General features: G+C 36.9%; 2 protein-coding genes across 2 annotated transcripts in view; one reads left to right on the top strand and one right to left on the bottom strand.

The window, feature by feature from the left end:
- The first annotated feature begins 399 nt into the window (after positions 1-399).
- On the top strand, positions 400-3,285 carry LOC137624854 (prophage side tail fiber protein homolog StfR-like). The gene is made up of 3 exons (XM_068355805.1): positions 400-439; positions 1,130-1,158; positions 2,656-3,285. Exons 1-3 carry the CDS (start codon positions 400-402, stop codon positions 3,283-3,285), a joined length of 699 nt encoding a protein of 232 aa, XP_068211906.1.
- Positions 3,286-16,053: 12,768 nt separating this feature from the next.
- LOC137624853 (antifreeze protein Maxi-like) overlaps positions 16,054-16,705 on the bottom strand; it is a 1,850-nt gene continuing 1,198 nt past the window's right edge. The window contains exon 3 of the mRNA XM_068355804.1: positions 16,054-16,705. This exon is cut by the window's right edge and continues 152 nt beyond it. Coding sequence (XP_068211905.1) covers positions 16,186-16,705 — 520 coding nt within the window. The 3' untranslated portion in view covers positions 16,054-16,185.

Below are 16,705 nucleotides of genomic sequence, written 5' to 3'. Positions count from 1 at the left end.
ATTCGAAATAAATCCCGATATTAAACTATCTTTCTGAGGCTTCAGAACCCTCTTTTCAAATTATATCCAAATATATATGGGTATGGAGGCCGGTAGTGGTCCTATTGAGAAACTAATCTCATTTAGTCTTCTAATAGCATTATTTCTATTTAAATCATTAGATTTTTTTTCATTAATCGCAAACAGCACACCGTTCAGTACGCAGATTATGAACAAAATAATCACAGGAGGCTAATCCACAATATATTTTCAATTCATTATTCAACTACTGCAAACTCTAATGCTTCAAAGACGAGATTTACTGAACTGGAAAGCTAGTCATTGTCTCCCGGACGGCGAGTATATAAAGGCAGCGACAGACCTGTTTTGACACATTCCGCTCTCTTGCCTCTTTCCAACATGGCGTCCGTTAGAGCAACTCTCGTTCTTTTCTGTTTGGGTAAAGTTGGTTCTGTTCTTTTAGTTCTACGAACTAATTTGTCATGAGATAGTCATTGCAGCGTTTGAAATTCTTCTGTTTTTATATGCGTTTGGCAGTGAAATTTTGAATGAGACATCATTCTCTTTCTCAAATTAATTTTCAGTTATCTATCTATCTATCTATATATATATATATATATATATGTGTGTGTGTGTGTGTGTGTGTATATATATATACTGTATATATATATATAATATAAATATATATATATATGTATATATATGTGTATATAATTTATATACATATATACAGTATATACATACACATATATATATATATATATATATACATATATAGAGTATATACATACATATATGTATATATATATATGTATATGTACATATATATATATATATATATATATAATCTCCAGTCGATGTTATAGTCTTTTTATACTAGTCTATACCCGCAAATTTTCTTAGCTCATCAATCCATCGGCTTCCTTTCCCCTGCTTCATTTGCCATCTCTAGGGACACATCCTGTTATTCTTCTTGTCTATATATTATCTATCATTTTCATTATTTGTCTTACCCACGTCAATTTACGAAGATATTCAACATTTTCGTACATGAATATATACTGTGAATTTATAGTTTCAACAAACTATCAATATTAAATAAAATAGATTTGTTATTTTGAATTTTCAGGTCTGGCAGCTGCGGAGGAGATTGTGCGTGTAAGTATAACTTGAAAAAGCCGTTATTTTTCCAAATGAAACAAACAGACATCTTTAGAACTAACTCTATCATATTCCCTCATAAGTATCTATGTCTATCAGCAAAGCCAAAGCGTTTAGTTATTTAGCCATTTATCTGACAAAAGAAAGTATTGCGGAAGATATAATACTTGACGAATAATCAACGATGATATACCTAATTTCTGTACTTCTTGATAAATCAAGAGATTACAAGTCTTGTAAGCATTTTTTTTTTTTTTTTTTTTTTGTAAATTTTTTGAATATCTTATAAAGTATTAATATTTTTTAAACTGAAAATTTGACTTTCCCATCAAAATGAAGAAAATATGACTTTTTTCTATATTAAAGTCATTAACAAAATGATTGCAAAAAACATCATTGAGAGAGAGAGAGAGAGAGAGAGAGAGAGAGAGAGAGAGAGAGTAAGCAATCTAGGATTTGATAGTAGTTGACAAGGATCATTTAAAAAAGAAATCATTCTGCAAGAAATCTAAAAGACGTTTTATATATTCATTTTAGCTATCACGAACGATAAATTTTAAGTTTCTGCACAAACAAAAGTAGGCAATGATTTCAAAAAAGCCGTTATTGTTCTTAACCCTTAATGAACATTTTGCTGAGATCTAAAAATATAATAAAGCACACAAGAACAAAGCAATCTAGTTAATAACGCCAGTGCCTCTTTAATTGTGTCCTTGGTTTGAAAAAAAAAAAAACATGAAACCTAACCACGAATCATTTGAAGCAGTTTTAAGACAATAGGACATACGAAGGTTAAGATAAAGAGATTGCAAATCAACATAGATCAGTGTCTCCTACTAATGCTTGTCTGACTTCAAGATGCCTTAATGTAATCTCCCCTATATAATAAAGAACGAATATCTTGCTATATATATATATATATATATATATCATATATATATATATATATATAATAAATATATATATATACAAATATATATGTAAATATATAAATATGTAAATATATATATATATATATATATATACAGTCATGCTCCATTCTCTCAGTCCTTCAAGTAAGGGGGAGAGGCGTAGTCATACCCTAGTGAGAGAGGGTTGCATTTACATACGTAGCCATCTAAATTATTAACAGTAATTTTTTACAGATTGCGTTCACTAGAAATCTATGTTTTTTTAAGTTACTTAACTGTGAAAATCGGATTTTTGAATTCTAATAACAAAGATTTCGTGTTTGTTAACCATTCCTTTAAAGTTATAATCTCATTTATATCTTTTATGTTCTTCACGTTAGTTTTCATGATACAGAAAATCCCTTTAAAAATACTTTTGGTATAAAACAATTACTTATTTCACTATGTATGTAGCTTTTCAATATATAATGGGAAATTTTAATAGGCAGTTCTGAACGCTCATTAAGACCATTAATGAAATTCGATATTATTTAAAACAGAAATAAAATAATCAATTTTCCTTTTCTTTCGAATACGAACGCAGGAAAAACGTGGCTTCGCCAAAGCCTGTTGCGATGCCGGAGGCTACGGCGGCGGAAGCGGCTATCTGGTCGTCGGAGCTGCTGGCGGTGGCCACGGACCAACCGGAGGAGACATCGCCAACCAAGCCGCTGCTCAGGCATCCGCTGCAGCAGCTGGTCTCAAGGGAGCTGCTGCATCTGCTGCCGGCGCTGTAGCCAATCAAGCTGCCGCCACTGCTTCAGCCGCCGCTCAAACCGCCACGGCTGCCGCGGCGCAGAAGCAAGCTGAAGCCGCGGAGCTTACGAAGGCTTCTCAGGGAGCTCAAGCTGCAGCTTTCTCAGAATCCTCCCTCTCTGGAAAAGCTTTCGCTGCTGAAAAAGCAGCTGAAAATGCTCACAACTTAGCTATCGCTGTGGCCAACGACCTAGCTGCCGCCCACGACGAAGCACACATGGTTGTGGCCCAGGCATGGCGAGCTCTGCAGGCCGCTCTGGACGTGCAGGGAAGCCAGTCCGCCATGGCCTGGCAGGCTCAACAGGCTGCAAACAACCTGCACCTTCACCAGAGCATTACTATATCAGACCTGCAATCGGCTCAGGGGGGCAGCGGCTCAAGCTCAATACGCGGCAGCTACGGCTCTGGCCAAGGCTAAGGGCAGCAGTGGAGGATACGGTGGAGGCTACGGTGGCTATGGGCATTAGGATACGTCAGTAGGAAACATACGTAAAGATACCAGGGAAGAGAACTACTGCCTTAGAATAAGAAGGAGTAGAAGAAGAGCAGTGTGTAAGATATTTGTAACTATTCTGAAATTTGTGGGAAAAAGGTTTATGTATCACAGGATGACGATCTGTATATACTTATGTATCGACTTTGCTTTTAAATACAAGACGAACTCTGCTTCCATTTTAAAAATCTACCTTTTTAATTACTGTATCATTATTATTATCATCATCAATAGTGTATGCGACCCGCCAAAAATGACGGCTGAATATTTAGATAGATACGCACACACACTGATTACCCGCTTCCTCTTTCCTAACTACAACATGCTAGTTTGGGTAATTTGCGGGATATATATATATATATATATACATATATATATATATATATACATACCTATACATATATATATATATATATATGTATATATGTATATATATATATATATATATATCCAGACACTTGCTCTTTATTATATAGTGGAGATCATAATAATAATAATAATAATAATAATAATAATAATAATAATGAAATTAATAATAATAGTAATAGTAATGGTATAGTGATAATGATAATAATAATAATAACAATAATAATAAAAAAAAATAAAAATAATAATAATAATAATAATAATAAAATAATAATAATAATAATAATAATTATAATGATTATTATTATTATTATTATTATTATTATTATTATTATAATGATAACCTGAAGAAAGTGGGCAACTAGAGTCCCCATAACTGTGAATCCCCAATAAGTTGAAGCTAAGTCAACTTGAATGAATTATTCAAAATCAAAAGATTCATGAACAACTTTCCATTTATTATTATTATTATTATTATTATTATTATTATTATTATTATTATTATTATTATTATTATTATTATTACTTGACAAGCTACGTCCCTAGATGGAAACGCAGGATGCTATAAGCCCAGGGGCTCCAACAGGGAAAATAGCCCAGTGTGGAAAGAAAACAAAGAAAAGATAAAATATTTTAAGAACAGTAACAACATTAGAATAAATATTTCCTATATAAACAATAAAAACTTTAACAAAACAAGATGAAGAGAAATAAGATAGAATGGTGTGCCCGAGTGTACCCTCTAGCAAGAGAACTCTAACCCAAGACAGTGCAAGACCATGGTACAGAGGCTATGGCATTACTCAAGACTAGAGATCTTCTTCTACCCTTACCAAGAGGAGAGTGACCACTGAACAATTACAGTGCAGTAGTTAACCCCTGAGAGAAGAAGAATCGTTTGGCAATCTTAGTGTTGTCAGGCGTATGAGAACAGAGGAAAATTTGTAAAGAATAGGCCAGACTATTCGGTGTAGACAAAGGGAAAGTGAACCGAACCAGAGAGAAGGATCAAATCTAGTACTGTCTGGCCAGTCAAAGGACCTCATAACTCTCTTGCGGTAGTATCTCAACAAGTGCCTGGTGCCCTGGCTAACCTATATTGATTACAAATGATTCATGTAGGTATCATTATGCCTCATGGGACATACACTTAATACGCATGTTCGTAACGTTACCATATTATGTAATGAAAATTTGACCACTAGGTATCAGTCATCTGGAATAAATTTACAACTAACGAAACACAACAGGTCTCAACATTGTTTCTAATCTCTCTCTCTCTCTCTCTCTCTCTCTCTCTCTCTCTCTATATATATATATATATGTATATATATATATATACATAATATCTATATATATATATATATATATAGATAGATGTATATATATAGATGTATATACATATATATATATATATAAATATATATATATATATATATATATATCTGATCTACAACCTCGACAACTAAGGGGACAGTTAGTAGAGGCATTCAAAATTTTTAAAGGAATAACAAATGTAAATTACAGCAATCCATTCGTGCTTTACACAAATCAGTCCAGAGGTAACGGATACAAACTGGAAATGAAAAGATACACCACCACTCAATGTGGTTAATTTCTTTACATGCAAAATCGCAAATACATGAAACAGACTTCCAGCGGATGTAGTAAACCGTAACACGGTAAACGAATTTAACAATAAGTTAGACAAGATCATAAAAAAAACTCTAAACGGTCAAACCAAATCGCTCTACCCAAGATCAAATGGAGTCTCCCCGGATGGACTAAAAAGTCTTTGAGACATCCAAAATCCTTGTAACTCTCTAGCGTAGAATTAAGAATCTAATAATAATAATAATAATAATAATAATGATAGTAATAATAATAATAATCTTTATTTCAGCAGAAGCCATATACAGAGTTACAATAAGGGTACAGTGATCTTACACTTTTGACATCGGTAAAAAAAAAAAGATGAGATATGCAATAAAATCAGTAATATATTATAAACATCAATTAGCAGGTTGACCACAGAGATCTAAGGTCTGGGTAACAAAGTCACAATAGAATTAACGCTTAACAATGATGATACCATACATATTAGCAAACAAAAAGAGAGGGAGAAAGAAAAAAAAATAAAAAAAAATGGAGATGACAATGATAAATATGTTGGAACAGAAATTGCTTGAATAATGAAAGAACACTGGGGAGGGAAAAAAAAAATCTAGTCACTGAGCAGGTGGTGTGAAGGAAATACAGGACATCCAGACAACAAAGATGTAACATAATAAAACACGTTATCATAACAAGAAAAATGAAAGATTTCTAAGAGGAGACGGACACACAAATTGTGGACCAGTCACAGAAATAACAAAAGCTGAGGTTAGAGGGGCACTGGGAAAGATGAAAAATGGTAAAGCTGTGGGACCAGATGGCATACCTGCAGAAGCCTGGAAGGCTCTTGATGAGGAAGGAATTGACATATTGTGGCAGTTAATGAAAAAGATTATAGAAAGTGAGACAATACCCGAAAAATGGAGGGAAAGTATATTAATCCCAATATTCAAAGAGAAAGGGGACATACAGTGTTGTGAAAATTATCGAGGAATAAAACTCATGTCACATACACTGAAGGTATTTGAAAGAATTATGGATGAAAGATTACGGCAGCAAGTTTCCATCGGTAGACAGCAACTAGGATTCATGAAGGGGCTTAGTACTGTGGATGGTATTTTCGCTTTGAGACAAATTATGGAAAAGTACAGAGAGAAGCAAAAGGTCTTGCATATGGCCTTTATAGACCTAGAGAAGGCATATGACAGAGTACCACGACAGGAAATATGGAGATGTCTCAGGGAGAGAGGAGTGATGGAGAATTATGTCAGAATGATCAGGGAGATGTATAGAAATGTAAAGACCAGCGTCAGATCTACAGTTGGAAGAACAGAAAATTTCCAAGTTGGAGTTGGGCTACATCAGGGATCTGCTCTAAGCCCACTCCTGTTTAACATCGTCTTGGATGTGTTAACAGAGGAAGTCAGGGAGGAGCCACCATGGTGTCTGCTCTATGCAGATGATATAGTCTTGGTAGCCGAGAACAGGGAAGAACTGGAGGGGAAACTAGAAAGATGGAGATATGCCTTGGAGAGTAGAGGTTTAAGAATAAGCAGGAAGAAGACAGAGTATATGACAACCGAGATGGATGGCGACCAGCAAACAACAATCAAATTAGGCAGAGGAAACATCAAAAGGGTTCATAAATTCAAGTACCTTGGTTCAGTAATCGACAATGGGGGGAACATGGAAGAGGAAATTAACAACCGGATTCAGTGTGGTTGGAACAACTGGAGGAGGGTGTCTGGTATCATATGTGATAGGAAAGTCCCTATAAGATTGAAGGGCAGAGTGCACAAGGCAGTGGTCAGACCAGCAATGACATATGGATTGGAAGCAGCACCCCTAAAGAAAACAGAGGGTAGAAAGTTGAACGTAACCGAGATGAGGATGCTTAGGTGGATGAGTGGAGTAACCAAAAAGGACAGGGTTAGAAATGAACATATTAGGGGTACAGTAAAAGTCACTGAGGCATCAAAGAAAGTGCAAGAGGCAAGGTTAAGATGGTATGGCCACCTGATGAGAAGAGAAGGGCAACACATGGCAAGAGAAGTGATGGACGTGGAGGTGGATGGAACACGAAGGAGAGGAAGACCTAAGACCAGGTGGAGAGATTGCATTAGAGATGATATGAGGGAGAAGGGAGTATGGGAGGAAATGACACAGGACAGAGGGAGATGGAAGAGACTCATTAGAAACGGCGACCCCGAATAGGGATAAAGCTGGGAAGAAGAAGAAGATCATAACAATACTGGGAATCATACCAAAGTTATTTAGTGATGAAGATTTGGCATAGCCACACTATCAAATATTAGTGAATACAATTCATTGTACTGACGCTTCCGTATTCCAGGTTTCCCACATTTTGGATTTTATTCTCGCTGCACTTGCAAGCACATTTTGAATTAGGGGATTTTCACTAGATCGTAGGCGGGAGGTGAGACTTACTATAGAGCGACGAATGATGGTTTTTAGGTTATCCAGTCTATTTTCAACAAACATCGCTGAAGCTGAATGGTGCCTCGGGGTATTGGTGAGGCGCCTTAGGATATCATTGTGAATGACTGTGATACGTCTCATCGATTCTCGCGTATAGTTTGCCCATAGCGAGCAGCCGTATACGTTATAGCAGTAGGTTTGAAATAGGAGTTTTTTTATATCTTGGCGGCAGAAGGCAAATCTTCTCGTTACCATGTTCCCTAGACAACACAATTTACGTCGCCTGTTTTCAATGTCAGATGTGTCCTTTAAATCTTTCGTAATGATGTGACCTAGGTAAGGAAAATCATTGACAAATGCTAGCTGATGGTTTTGAAGGTAAATATGTGGATCTTCTACGAAACGGAGCGATCTAGGAAGGACAGACATGCACTGTGTCTTCGATTCGTTATAGATTATGTCATGTTCATTAGCGTATGCGTTGCAGGTGTCAATAAGACGTTGTAGGCCTTGGGCAGAGGGGGAGATGAGGACCATATCGTCAGCGTAGCAAAGGTTATTTATGGTAAAGCCATTAACCGTACAACCAATGGGAAGTGAATTCAGTCTGATATTTAAGTCGTCTGTGTAAACATTAAATAAGTATGGTGAGAGGATGCCTCCTTGCCTGAGACCGTTAGATGAGCCGAATTGCTGGGACAGGACATTGCCCCATTTAACACAGAACTGTTGTGTTGTGAACCAACAGTATAATATACCGATGAGATATAGAGGAGTTCCCCTTTTGCGTATTTTCAAAAAGAGCTTCAGATAGTTTACTCTGTCAAATGCCTTTCGCACGTCTACAAAACATAAGTAGACAGGGGAGGCCGAGGATATATAGAAATTCAATAACTCCTTTAAAATATATATACAGATGTCAGTCGAGTGGTTAGTCTTAAAACCAAATTGATTGTCTGCGGTGTGGAGAAATGGTGCAAGGCGACGGAACAGAAGAGATTCAAATATTTTCGATGAAATTGTTGTAATGGCGATGGGGCGGTAGTTTCCTGGGTCACTGGCATCCTTCAGTTTGTTTTTTATGAGAGGTATTAAGTGGACAAGTAGCAGGGTTTCGGGGAGATATTGGTGTAATATACAGGCATTAAATAGTGCAGAAAATAGGATATAAATTATAGGGTGGCAGAATTTGAAAGCCTCGGCAGGAAGGCCATCGCAGCCGGGTGCCTTGTTACTAGGTAATTTCTTGATAGCCTCGCACACGTCACTCGGGGAGATACGGTCACTATACTGAAAATCCATATTGACATTGAAGAGAGTATCCACTTCATTTCGGGTATCTTGGTCATTTATACAATTTAGGATGGTACTAAAGTGATTAATAGTAACAGTAGGCTTTATTGGTAAAATGTCAGTGACCTGGGGTCTTTAACCCAGCGTTGCGAGGTTGGCTTTTTTTTTTCAAGGCAAAAACCTCAAATTTGGCCTCTTTGAAATTGGTTGGCCTTTAGTAATATCATGAAAAAGGTGGACCTTAAATACTACATTTTTGGCCTTTTTCTGATAATGGGTTGACCTTTTAAATCTGCAGTTGATTAGAAGTTGGCCTTTTCTCATTTCAAAAACCTGGCAACACTGCTTTAACCCATTGTACCGGTCATTCTATATTTCCCGATCCACTCCACGCTATCCGAAGTGGGAGATGTTAAACATCTTTCAAACAAAGCTACTGAGATCAACAGTTGTCTCTCCAGCGATGTTTCTAACATGAAACCTACACTAATGATGTATGATATTATGACATTCTATTATTGATTCTATGGTTACTTATACTATTTCAATACAATTTGCACATAGAATAAACTAATCTAGTTACGATTTTTTACGTTTAATATTAAGAGAGTTAAAGACTACTGATGTTCTTGGGTAGGACTGTAGGGCACAGCCAGATTGCCCGACTGCTTACCCTAATTTTGATATTGAGAGTCTAAGAACCTTGACTGATACCGAGGTTTAAATAGTAGACTTAACATGATGTTTGAGAAATACGTTTTGCAAAAACGCACGTCGTTTGAAGTAATCTTAATAGTCTTTTAGTTCTTAAAATTCAAACCATGTTAAATGAACTTTTGAGTTGTTGATATTTTCCACAGCAGTAAGTGCGTGGTGAGATTCCTGGCTGTCAGATTAATGTTGAAAAACATTCTTAAAGTAGCCATGATTAGTATACAGGATGCATGTAATAACCCATTAAGTTGACAGAACCAGACGTCCAAAATATGTAAGAGAATTGCTACATATTGTTGAGCCAACAATCGATTTGACACGAGAATAGTTACAGATAGTTTCAAAGTACTGGAACCAAGAAAGCTTTCAAATATGTGGGCCCAAGACTATACATTGCGCTTTCAAATTACTGGAACCAAGATATATGTCTTCTGTAGGTTCCAGAGCTTTCAAGTATGCGGGCCCAAGACTATACATTGCGCTTTCAAATTACTGGAACCAAGATATATGTCTACTGTAGGTTCCAGATCTTTCAAGTATGAGGGCCCAAGGCTATACAATAAGCTCCCATTAGATATCCGAAAGACTGAATATATTAAGACTTTCAATGGTAAACTGAAGTCTTTCTTGTTTTCTATGTGCTTCGATAATGTGGATTTGACAATAAATGAGCAATGCGTGGTGGGAAATGCTGAATGCCTTGGAATGCCTACTATTAAATGAATTATGAAAGGACCTATAGAGAATAGGGTTCCCCTGCTGTATAGGACCAGAAAAGCATTCCTTAAACTAGAGAGGCACTTAGTACAGTGCAGACCTCCGCCACAGCAGCTTATTTCTTGACCTTGACCTTAACCTTTGCCCTTAACAAGTATTAATTGGCGTGGTTTTTCATACACTCAAATATGAACCAAGTTTGAAGTCTCTGTGACAACGATGTCCAAACTCATGGCTGAATACGTGAATTGGACATTTTGCTTGACAGTGACCTTGACTTTCCAAAATTTAATCATTTCCCTCTGTTTACATAACAGTTAATCACTGCAAGTTTAATTACGATTAAAATTGTGGCCAGGAAGCTGTTCACAGAAAAAAACACTCAAACAAACACACAAACAGGGGGTAAAACATAACCTTCCTCTAACTTCGTTGGCGGATGTAATTAAGTATTATAGATGAGTGTTTGCAAGTTGTACAGCACAGGTGATATATGGTGTGGTAGGCAGTAACGTAAGCTGTTATGGGACTATTCGAAATTTACAACAGAGATGTAATCTTTTTTATGTTCTTAATGCTTCGTATATTTACTTGCAAGAATATAAATAAATCTCTTTTTAACTATCAAAACTTGATGTAGTGTTCTGTGAAAAATATAAATTTTTACATCATTTTTTGAGAGTATCGTTCTCCGCAACAGAGAGAGAGAGAGAGAGAGAGAGAGAGAGAGAGATCTGGGGTCTATAACATGAGTGAAATGAATGACACAAGGGAATTACTTTTCTATAAAACCCGTTTATCACCGAACACCTGATATGGTCCACGAAGTTCTAGTGAACTAATATATAGACATGAAATAAGAAAAAAAAGATACCAGTTACCAATCAAAAGTAAATAATGCTTTATATTACTCTAACACTTGCAAAGGTAGCGAATTATTTCCGCTTCTACCTCAGGTAGAGTACAAAACATTTAACAGCATGACTTTTCAATACTTACTTTTTTTCTATTTTATTTGAAAAAAAAAATTGTGAATATCTTTTCGTCTATACATTTATGCCGGATCAGCTCTCTAAACAATATGTTATAAATGATGATATATATAGATATATAATCAAAACCATTTTAACATATATATCTGCCTTTCGTAGATTACCTTAATGTGGTGAAAGGGTTTGCGTATCGCCATGATCAGCAAAGTTGTACTAGTCATGGCTACCCATATTAGGTTGGTTTGCAGTTAGCGATCTAACCAAAGTCTCCACCAACACATAACTGTAGTGGCCAGCGTGGTGATGAAAATGGCCAAACCCCAGACATGAATAAGGACATATCTGAGGCTTTTGTCCTACAGTGGACTGGAATCGACTGCATTTATTGTTGATTAAATGATTAATATAAAGTTAGTCCTTCCATACAGATCAATTTGAACGCTTAAAAAAAAAAAAAAAAAAAAAAAATATCCACCGACTACTAAAATGCCTCTGAAGAAGTTCACGTCGAGATCGAAAGATTTCCTAAAATGAAGTTAATGTTTTAGAACACGTCTCCTAATTCGGACTAAATGACTCTTTGGATCAAATACGTAAATTGCGGTACTATTGTTCAACGACGGAAATTTTCTTCTTGTTTTAATTTTAAGTTCATTATTTCCTCTGTTTTATAAAGAGCAAGTCTTTGGCTATATATATATATATATATATATATATATTCATATGCATATATATATGTGTGTGCATGTATATATATAATCATATACATACATACACACATATAATTGTATATATATATATATATATATATATCCAATCACGCTGAGCTCTCCCGGTCCCTCGGGTAAGGGAGGGGAGAGAAGAAGTAGTCATACCCTGGTGAGAGGAGGGACCGTGTGCATGTGTATCCATATCTATCTAAACATTTAGACATCATTTTGACCGGTCGCTTACACTAATATTCTTATATTAAATTAGAATTTGTTATTGGAGGATATTCGCTGAAGGGAGTTGGAGATGTGGTAGTGCTGACAGTGGACCTCACATAGCACACTGTAGACACTACGAAAGTGTCTTTTCATTTCTTCTATTTTGTTGATTACTGTTGAGTCCCTCCCCCTTGAACTTTCGTGCAGAATGGCCTCCCTGGCTCTAACGCTGTACCCATATTCTGATTTGATAATGGCGACACTGATACGATAAGAAAATATATATTTTTGACTTTGTAAACAGATTTTATTTTTTGCTGATATTCCTGTCATTAACAGCTGATTCACTAATCATGAGTTATGGTGGCCGATGTGGTAACGTCCCTGCCTGGTGATCATCAGACTAGGGTTCGAGTCTGGCTGAAACTCCTTAGTTCCTTTGATTGCTGCAACCTCACTATCCCTGTAAGCACGCTCTAGGTTTAGGATCTCAACCGTGCTTGTGAGCTAAGAATGGGTTGTTTGGGGGAGCCTATAGGTCTAGGAGTCATCAGCAGCCATTGGCTGGCCCTCCTTAGTCCTTGCTTGGGTGAAGAGGAGGCTTAGGCACTGATCTTATGTATACATGGTCAGTCTCTAGGGCACTGTCCTGCTTGATAGGGCAATGTTACTGTCCCTTGCCTCTGCCATTCATGAGCAGTCTTTGAATTAGCGTAGATTTGTATAATAGATTTCCTTTTTATTGAAAGAATTAAATGCTTGACACTATTTGCCTACATGTAAATAATCAACCTGTTAATTCGCTAATCTTTTTAGCTTTGGGTTTTCAGCGAATGGAAATCGTGACTAGGCGGAATATTTCTAACAATTACCTTTACAAACACCTGGTATTCACGCGGTAAAATAATAGACACTTCGAATCAGGTTAAAAAAAATGAGAAAGAGAGCGAGATACGAAATACTTTTCCCGTTGATTAAACGTTAAAAGTATATGGGTCAATCAGCCAGACATTATTTGTTCTTTGTTTATACAATGATGACGCGCCCCCAATTCCAAACGGTCTCGCGGAAGAAGTAGCCACGAGTTTGCTCTAAAATATGTTTAAAGTAACGCCATGGTTTTCTATGTTCATAAATCATTCGCTAAATTTACTCTATATTATTTGGGAGAGTAGTGCGGCCCTTGGTCTATTATATATACCTGGGTGAGCTTAAAGATTTGCTGGTAATTGGAAAAGGTGTAGGCTACCCAGCTCGTAGTAAAATACACGACACAGCATTAACTTCAGTTAGCAATCATTTAAACGAAGCAGTGCTAGAACTGTATTTTCTCATAATCGAGTCTAAAACATAAAACTAGAAGTTTTTAAAAATTATTTAGTTCATGTATGTACTCAACAATTCCTAGCTGTGAAATACACCACTGGAAATTAGTGTTGTATGCTAACCTAACCTAGGACATGTGGAGGGCAATATTACTGGAGGTACTTGGCATTCCTTCTTTATAGACTAACCCGTATTTTTTTCGAGTTTTGGACTGGTGTTTGTTTACCCTATATTATAAACGTATCTGACTTCCACGTTGATTATAAATAGTAAATCTTAATTTAAGGTTTTAGCATAAACTAATTAATTTTAGCCTAACTCAATACATCATACTCTTATACTTTCTTTCTATAATATTGCACTGTAGGCCTACTTATATTACCCGTTTCTATTACTTAGCTTTCAACTAAATAAAGAGTTTTAGAGAGATACCCTTCTAATTGATGATTGAAACCGTTCTGAAGAAATGGTACCTTACCTTGAAATCCATTATAGTCTACACAAACAGACGAAGTACGAGCCAAACTTTCCAATGTAACTGCATGTTTCCAATTCGGTCTGTATGCTTTGTAATGCGATGTTTTGGTGATCAGCTGATCGACTTGTTTGTCTTCTTCCACAACTAGATGAAAACAGTCCCGACTGTATAATTAAAATAATGAACGAGCATTGAAAATATGAAGACGAAAACGTCTTTTTCTGCCTGAAATTTTGTCTTTGTAATAGCGCCTTTAGAGGGGATGCAGGCATATGGTAAAATATATATTTGTCATTAAAGCTAGAGGATGGCTTAGAATCGTAAGGTTAATATAATACTAAGTATGTATAACTACTGTACGCAGCCTGTCAAATAATGAAGGCTAAGTTTAGTGGGTATGCGCGCGCGCACACACACTCACACAGTTTCAACCCTTCCCGACACCCCCCCCCCTCCTTTCCTAACAACTGGGAGATTAATATATATATATATATATATATATATATATATATGGAAAATTATGACCTGCGCACAGAGGGACGTTATTTATTGTCCTAGATTATGCTGAATACAGATTATCAAAACACTTCAAATTCACATATCATCCACTTAGTTCTTTAGGTGAATAACTTAATCGAAATTTCGTGACCAATTAATTTTTTATTTGGTTTGTATACATCATCATCATCATCATCATCAAAAGAGCATTTCAAATCAATTCCGTATATTTCCATTTCTTTTCCTTACTGGGCTATTTTTCCTTGTTGGAGCCCTTGGGCTTATAGCATATTGCTTTTCCAACTAGGGTTGTAGCTTAGCTAGCAATAATAATAATAATAATAATAATAATAATAATAATAATAATGATAATAATAAGTGTAATTATCATTATTATTATTATTACTATTATATCAGAGTAGTTTTTAACTTCCCGATCTATTTTTAAAGAATAGTCCTCTCTCTCTCTCTCTCTCTCTCTCTCTCTCTCTCTCTCTCTCTCTATTCAATAGTAAGATAAAATAATCGCCCCAAATATTCTCTACCTCCCTACCAAAAATGTAAATAAACAACCTCTAATTATTCCAACTGACTTTCTCGTTACAAACAATCATCTCTCTCTCTCTCTCTCTCTCTCTCTCTCTCTCTCTCTCTCTATTCAAAAGTAAGATAAAATAATCGCCCCAAATATTCTCTACCTCCATACCAAAAATGTAAATAAACAACCTCTAATTATTCCAACTGTCTTTCTCGTTACAAACAATCATCTCTCTCTCTCTCTCTCTCTCTCTCTCTGGGGGAATGACCACTGGTCTAAATTAGAGAGAAAAGCTTCGGTCTTTCTCTCTCTCTCTCTCTTGGGGCATGACTACTGGTCTAAATTGGAGAGAAAAGCTTCGGTCTCTCTCTCTCTCTCTCTCTTGGGGCATGACTACTGGTCTAAATTAGAGCGAAAAGCTTCGGCCTCTCTCTCTCTCTCTCTCTCTTGGGGGCATGACTACTGGTCTAAATTAGAGAGAAAAGCTTCGGCCTCTCTCTCTCTCTCTCTCTCTCTCTCTCTCTCTCTCTCTCTCTCTCTAGGATTTGACAACAAATAAATTGAAAAAACAAACAAAATCTATCCTCCACACTATCTGAACACCATGTTTATTTTAGGTGTAATAATAGACAAAATCTTCACTTTACGTTTATTCATCTCAAACTTCCTCTGTAATGTTCTCTTACCAGTACCGCAGAAGTTTTACATCTTCGAAGTGAACTTGAGTTACCTAAAACATGTTTTGTTTCTTCGAGTCTTCGTGAAAGGGGAAGAGAAGTTAGAAAATAAAGGAAAAACAGAAGATTTCAGTTTCTCATTTGACTAAAGCGTCTTCCCTTAATAGGATAATTTACAAAGATAAACAGACAGTAGGATCAAATCTTCAAGACATTGTATTCGCCTGGATCTAAACGAACGTATCTAATGAGTGCCGTATCCGTACCCTCTGCCTTTGGCTTTAGACAGAGCCTTGCTGGCAGCAGCCTGAGCCTGTGCTGCCGCCTGCTGAGCGCCTTGCAGATCACTGACAGCCAAGCTCTGTTGCTGGTTGAGAGAATAGGCAGCCTGCTGCGCCTGCCAGGCCATGGCAGCTTGGCGGGCCCTAACTTTCCTGGCTGCCACCAAAGCTTGGAATGTCTGTGCAACAATGGCTCTGGCTTCGGCTTCGGCAGCTCCAATGTCGTCGGCAGCTGCTACTGCGAGAGTGTAAGCGAGTTTCGCTTCTTTGACGGCTGCTGCAGCTTTGGCTGAAAGCTTTCCTTCGATGAATGCAGCTGACTGCGCTCCTTGGGCAGCTGTGGTCACCTGTGCAGCTTGCGCTTGCTTGCCAGCGGCTGCTGCTGAGGCGGCCTGTGAGGCAGCTGAGGATGCGGCTGCTGCTCTATTAGCAGCTGCTCCGTATGCAGCATTGGCAGCTCCACTGAGGCCTGCAGCAGCGGCC

This window comes from Palaemon carinicauda, chromosome 31 (genome assembly GCF_036898095.1).
Source record: "Palaemon carinicauda isolate YSFRI2023 chromosome 31, ASM3689809v2, whole genome shotgun sequence".
NCBI lineage: Eukaryota > Metazoa > Arthropoda > Malacostraca > Decapoda > Palaemonidae > Palaemon > Palaemon carinicauda.
The sequence above is the reverse complement of the archived record's forward strand: the minus strand, read 5'-3'. Positions and strand labels throughout refer to the sequence as shown.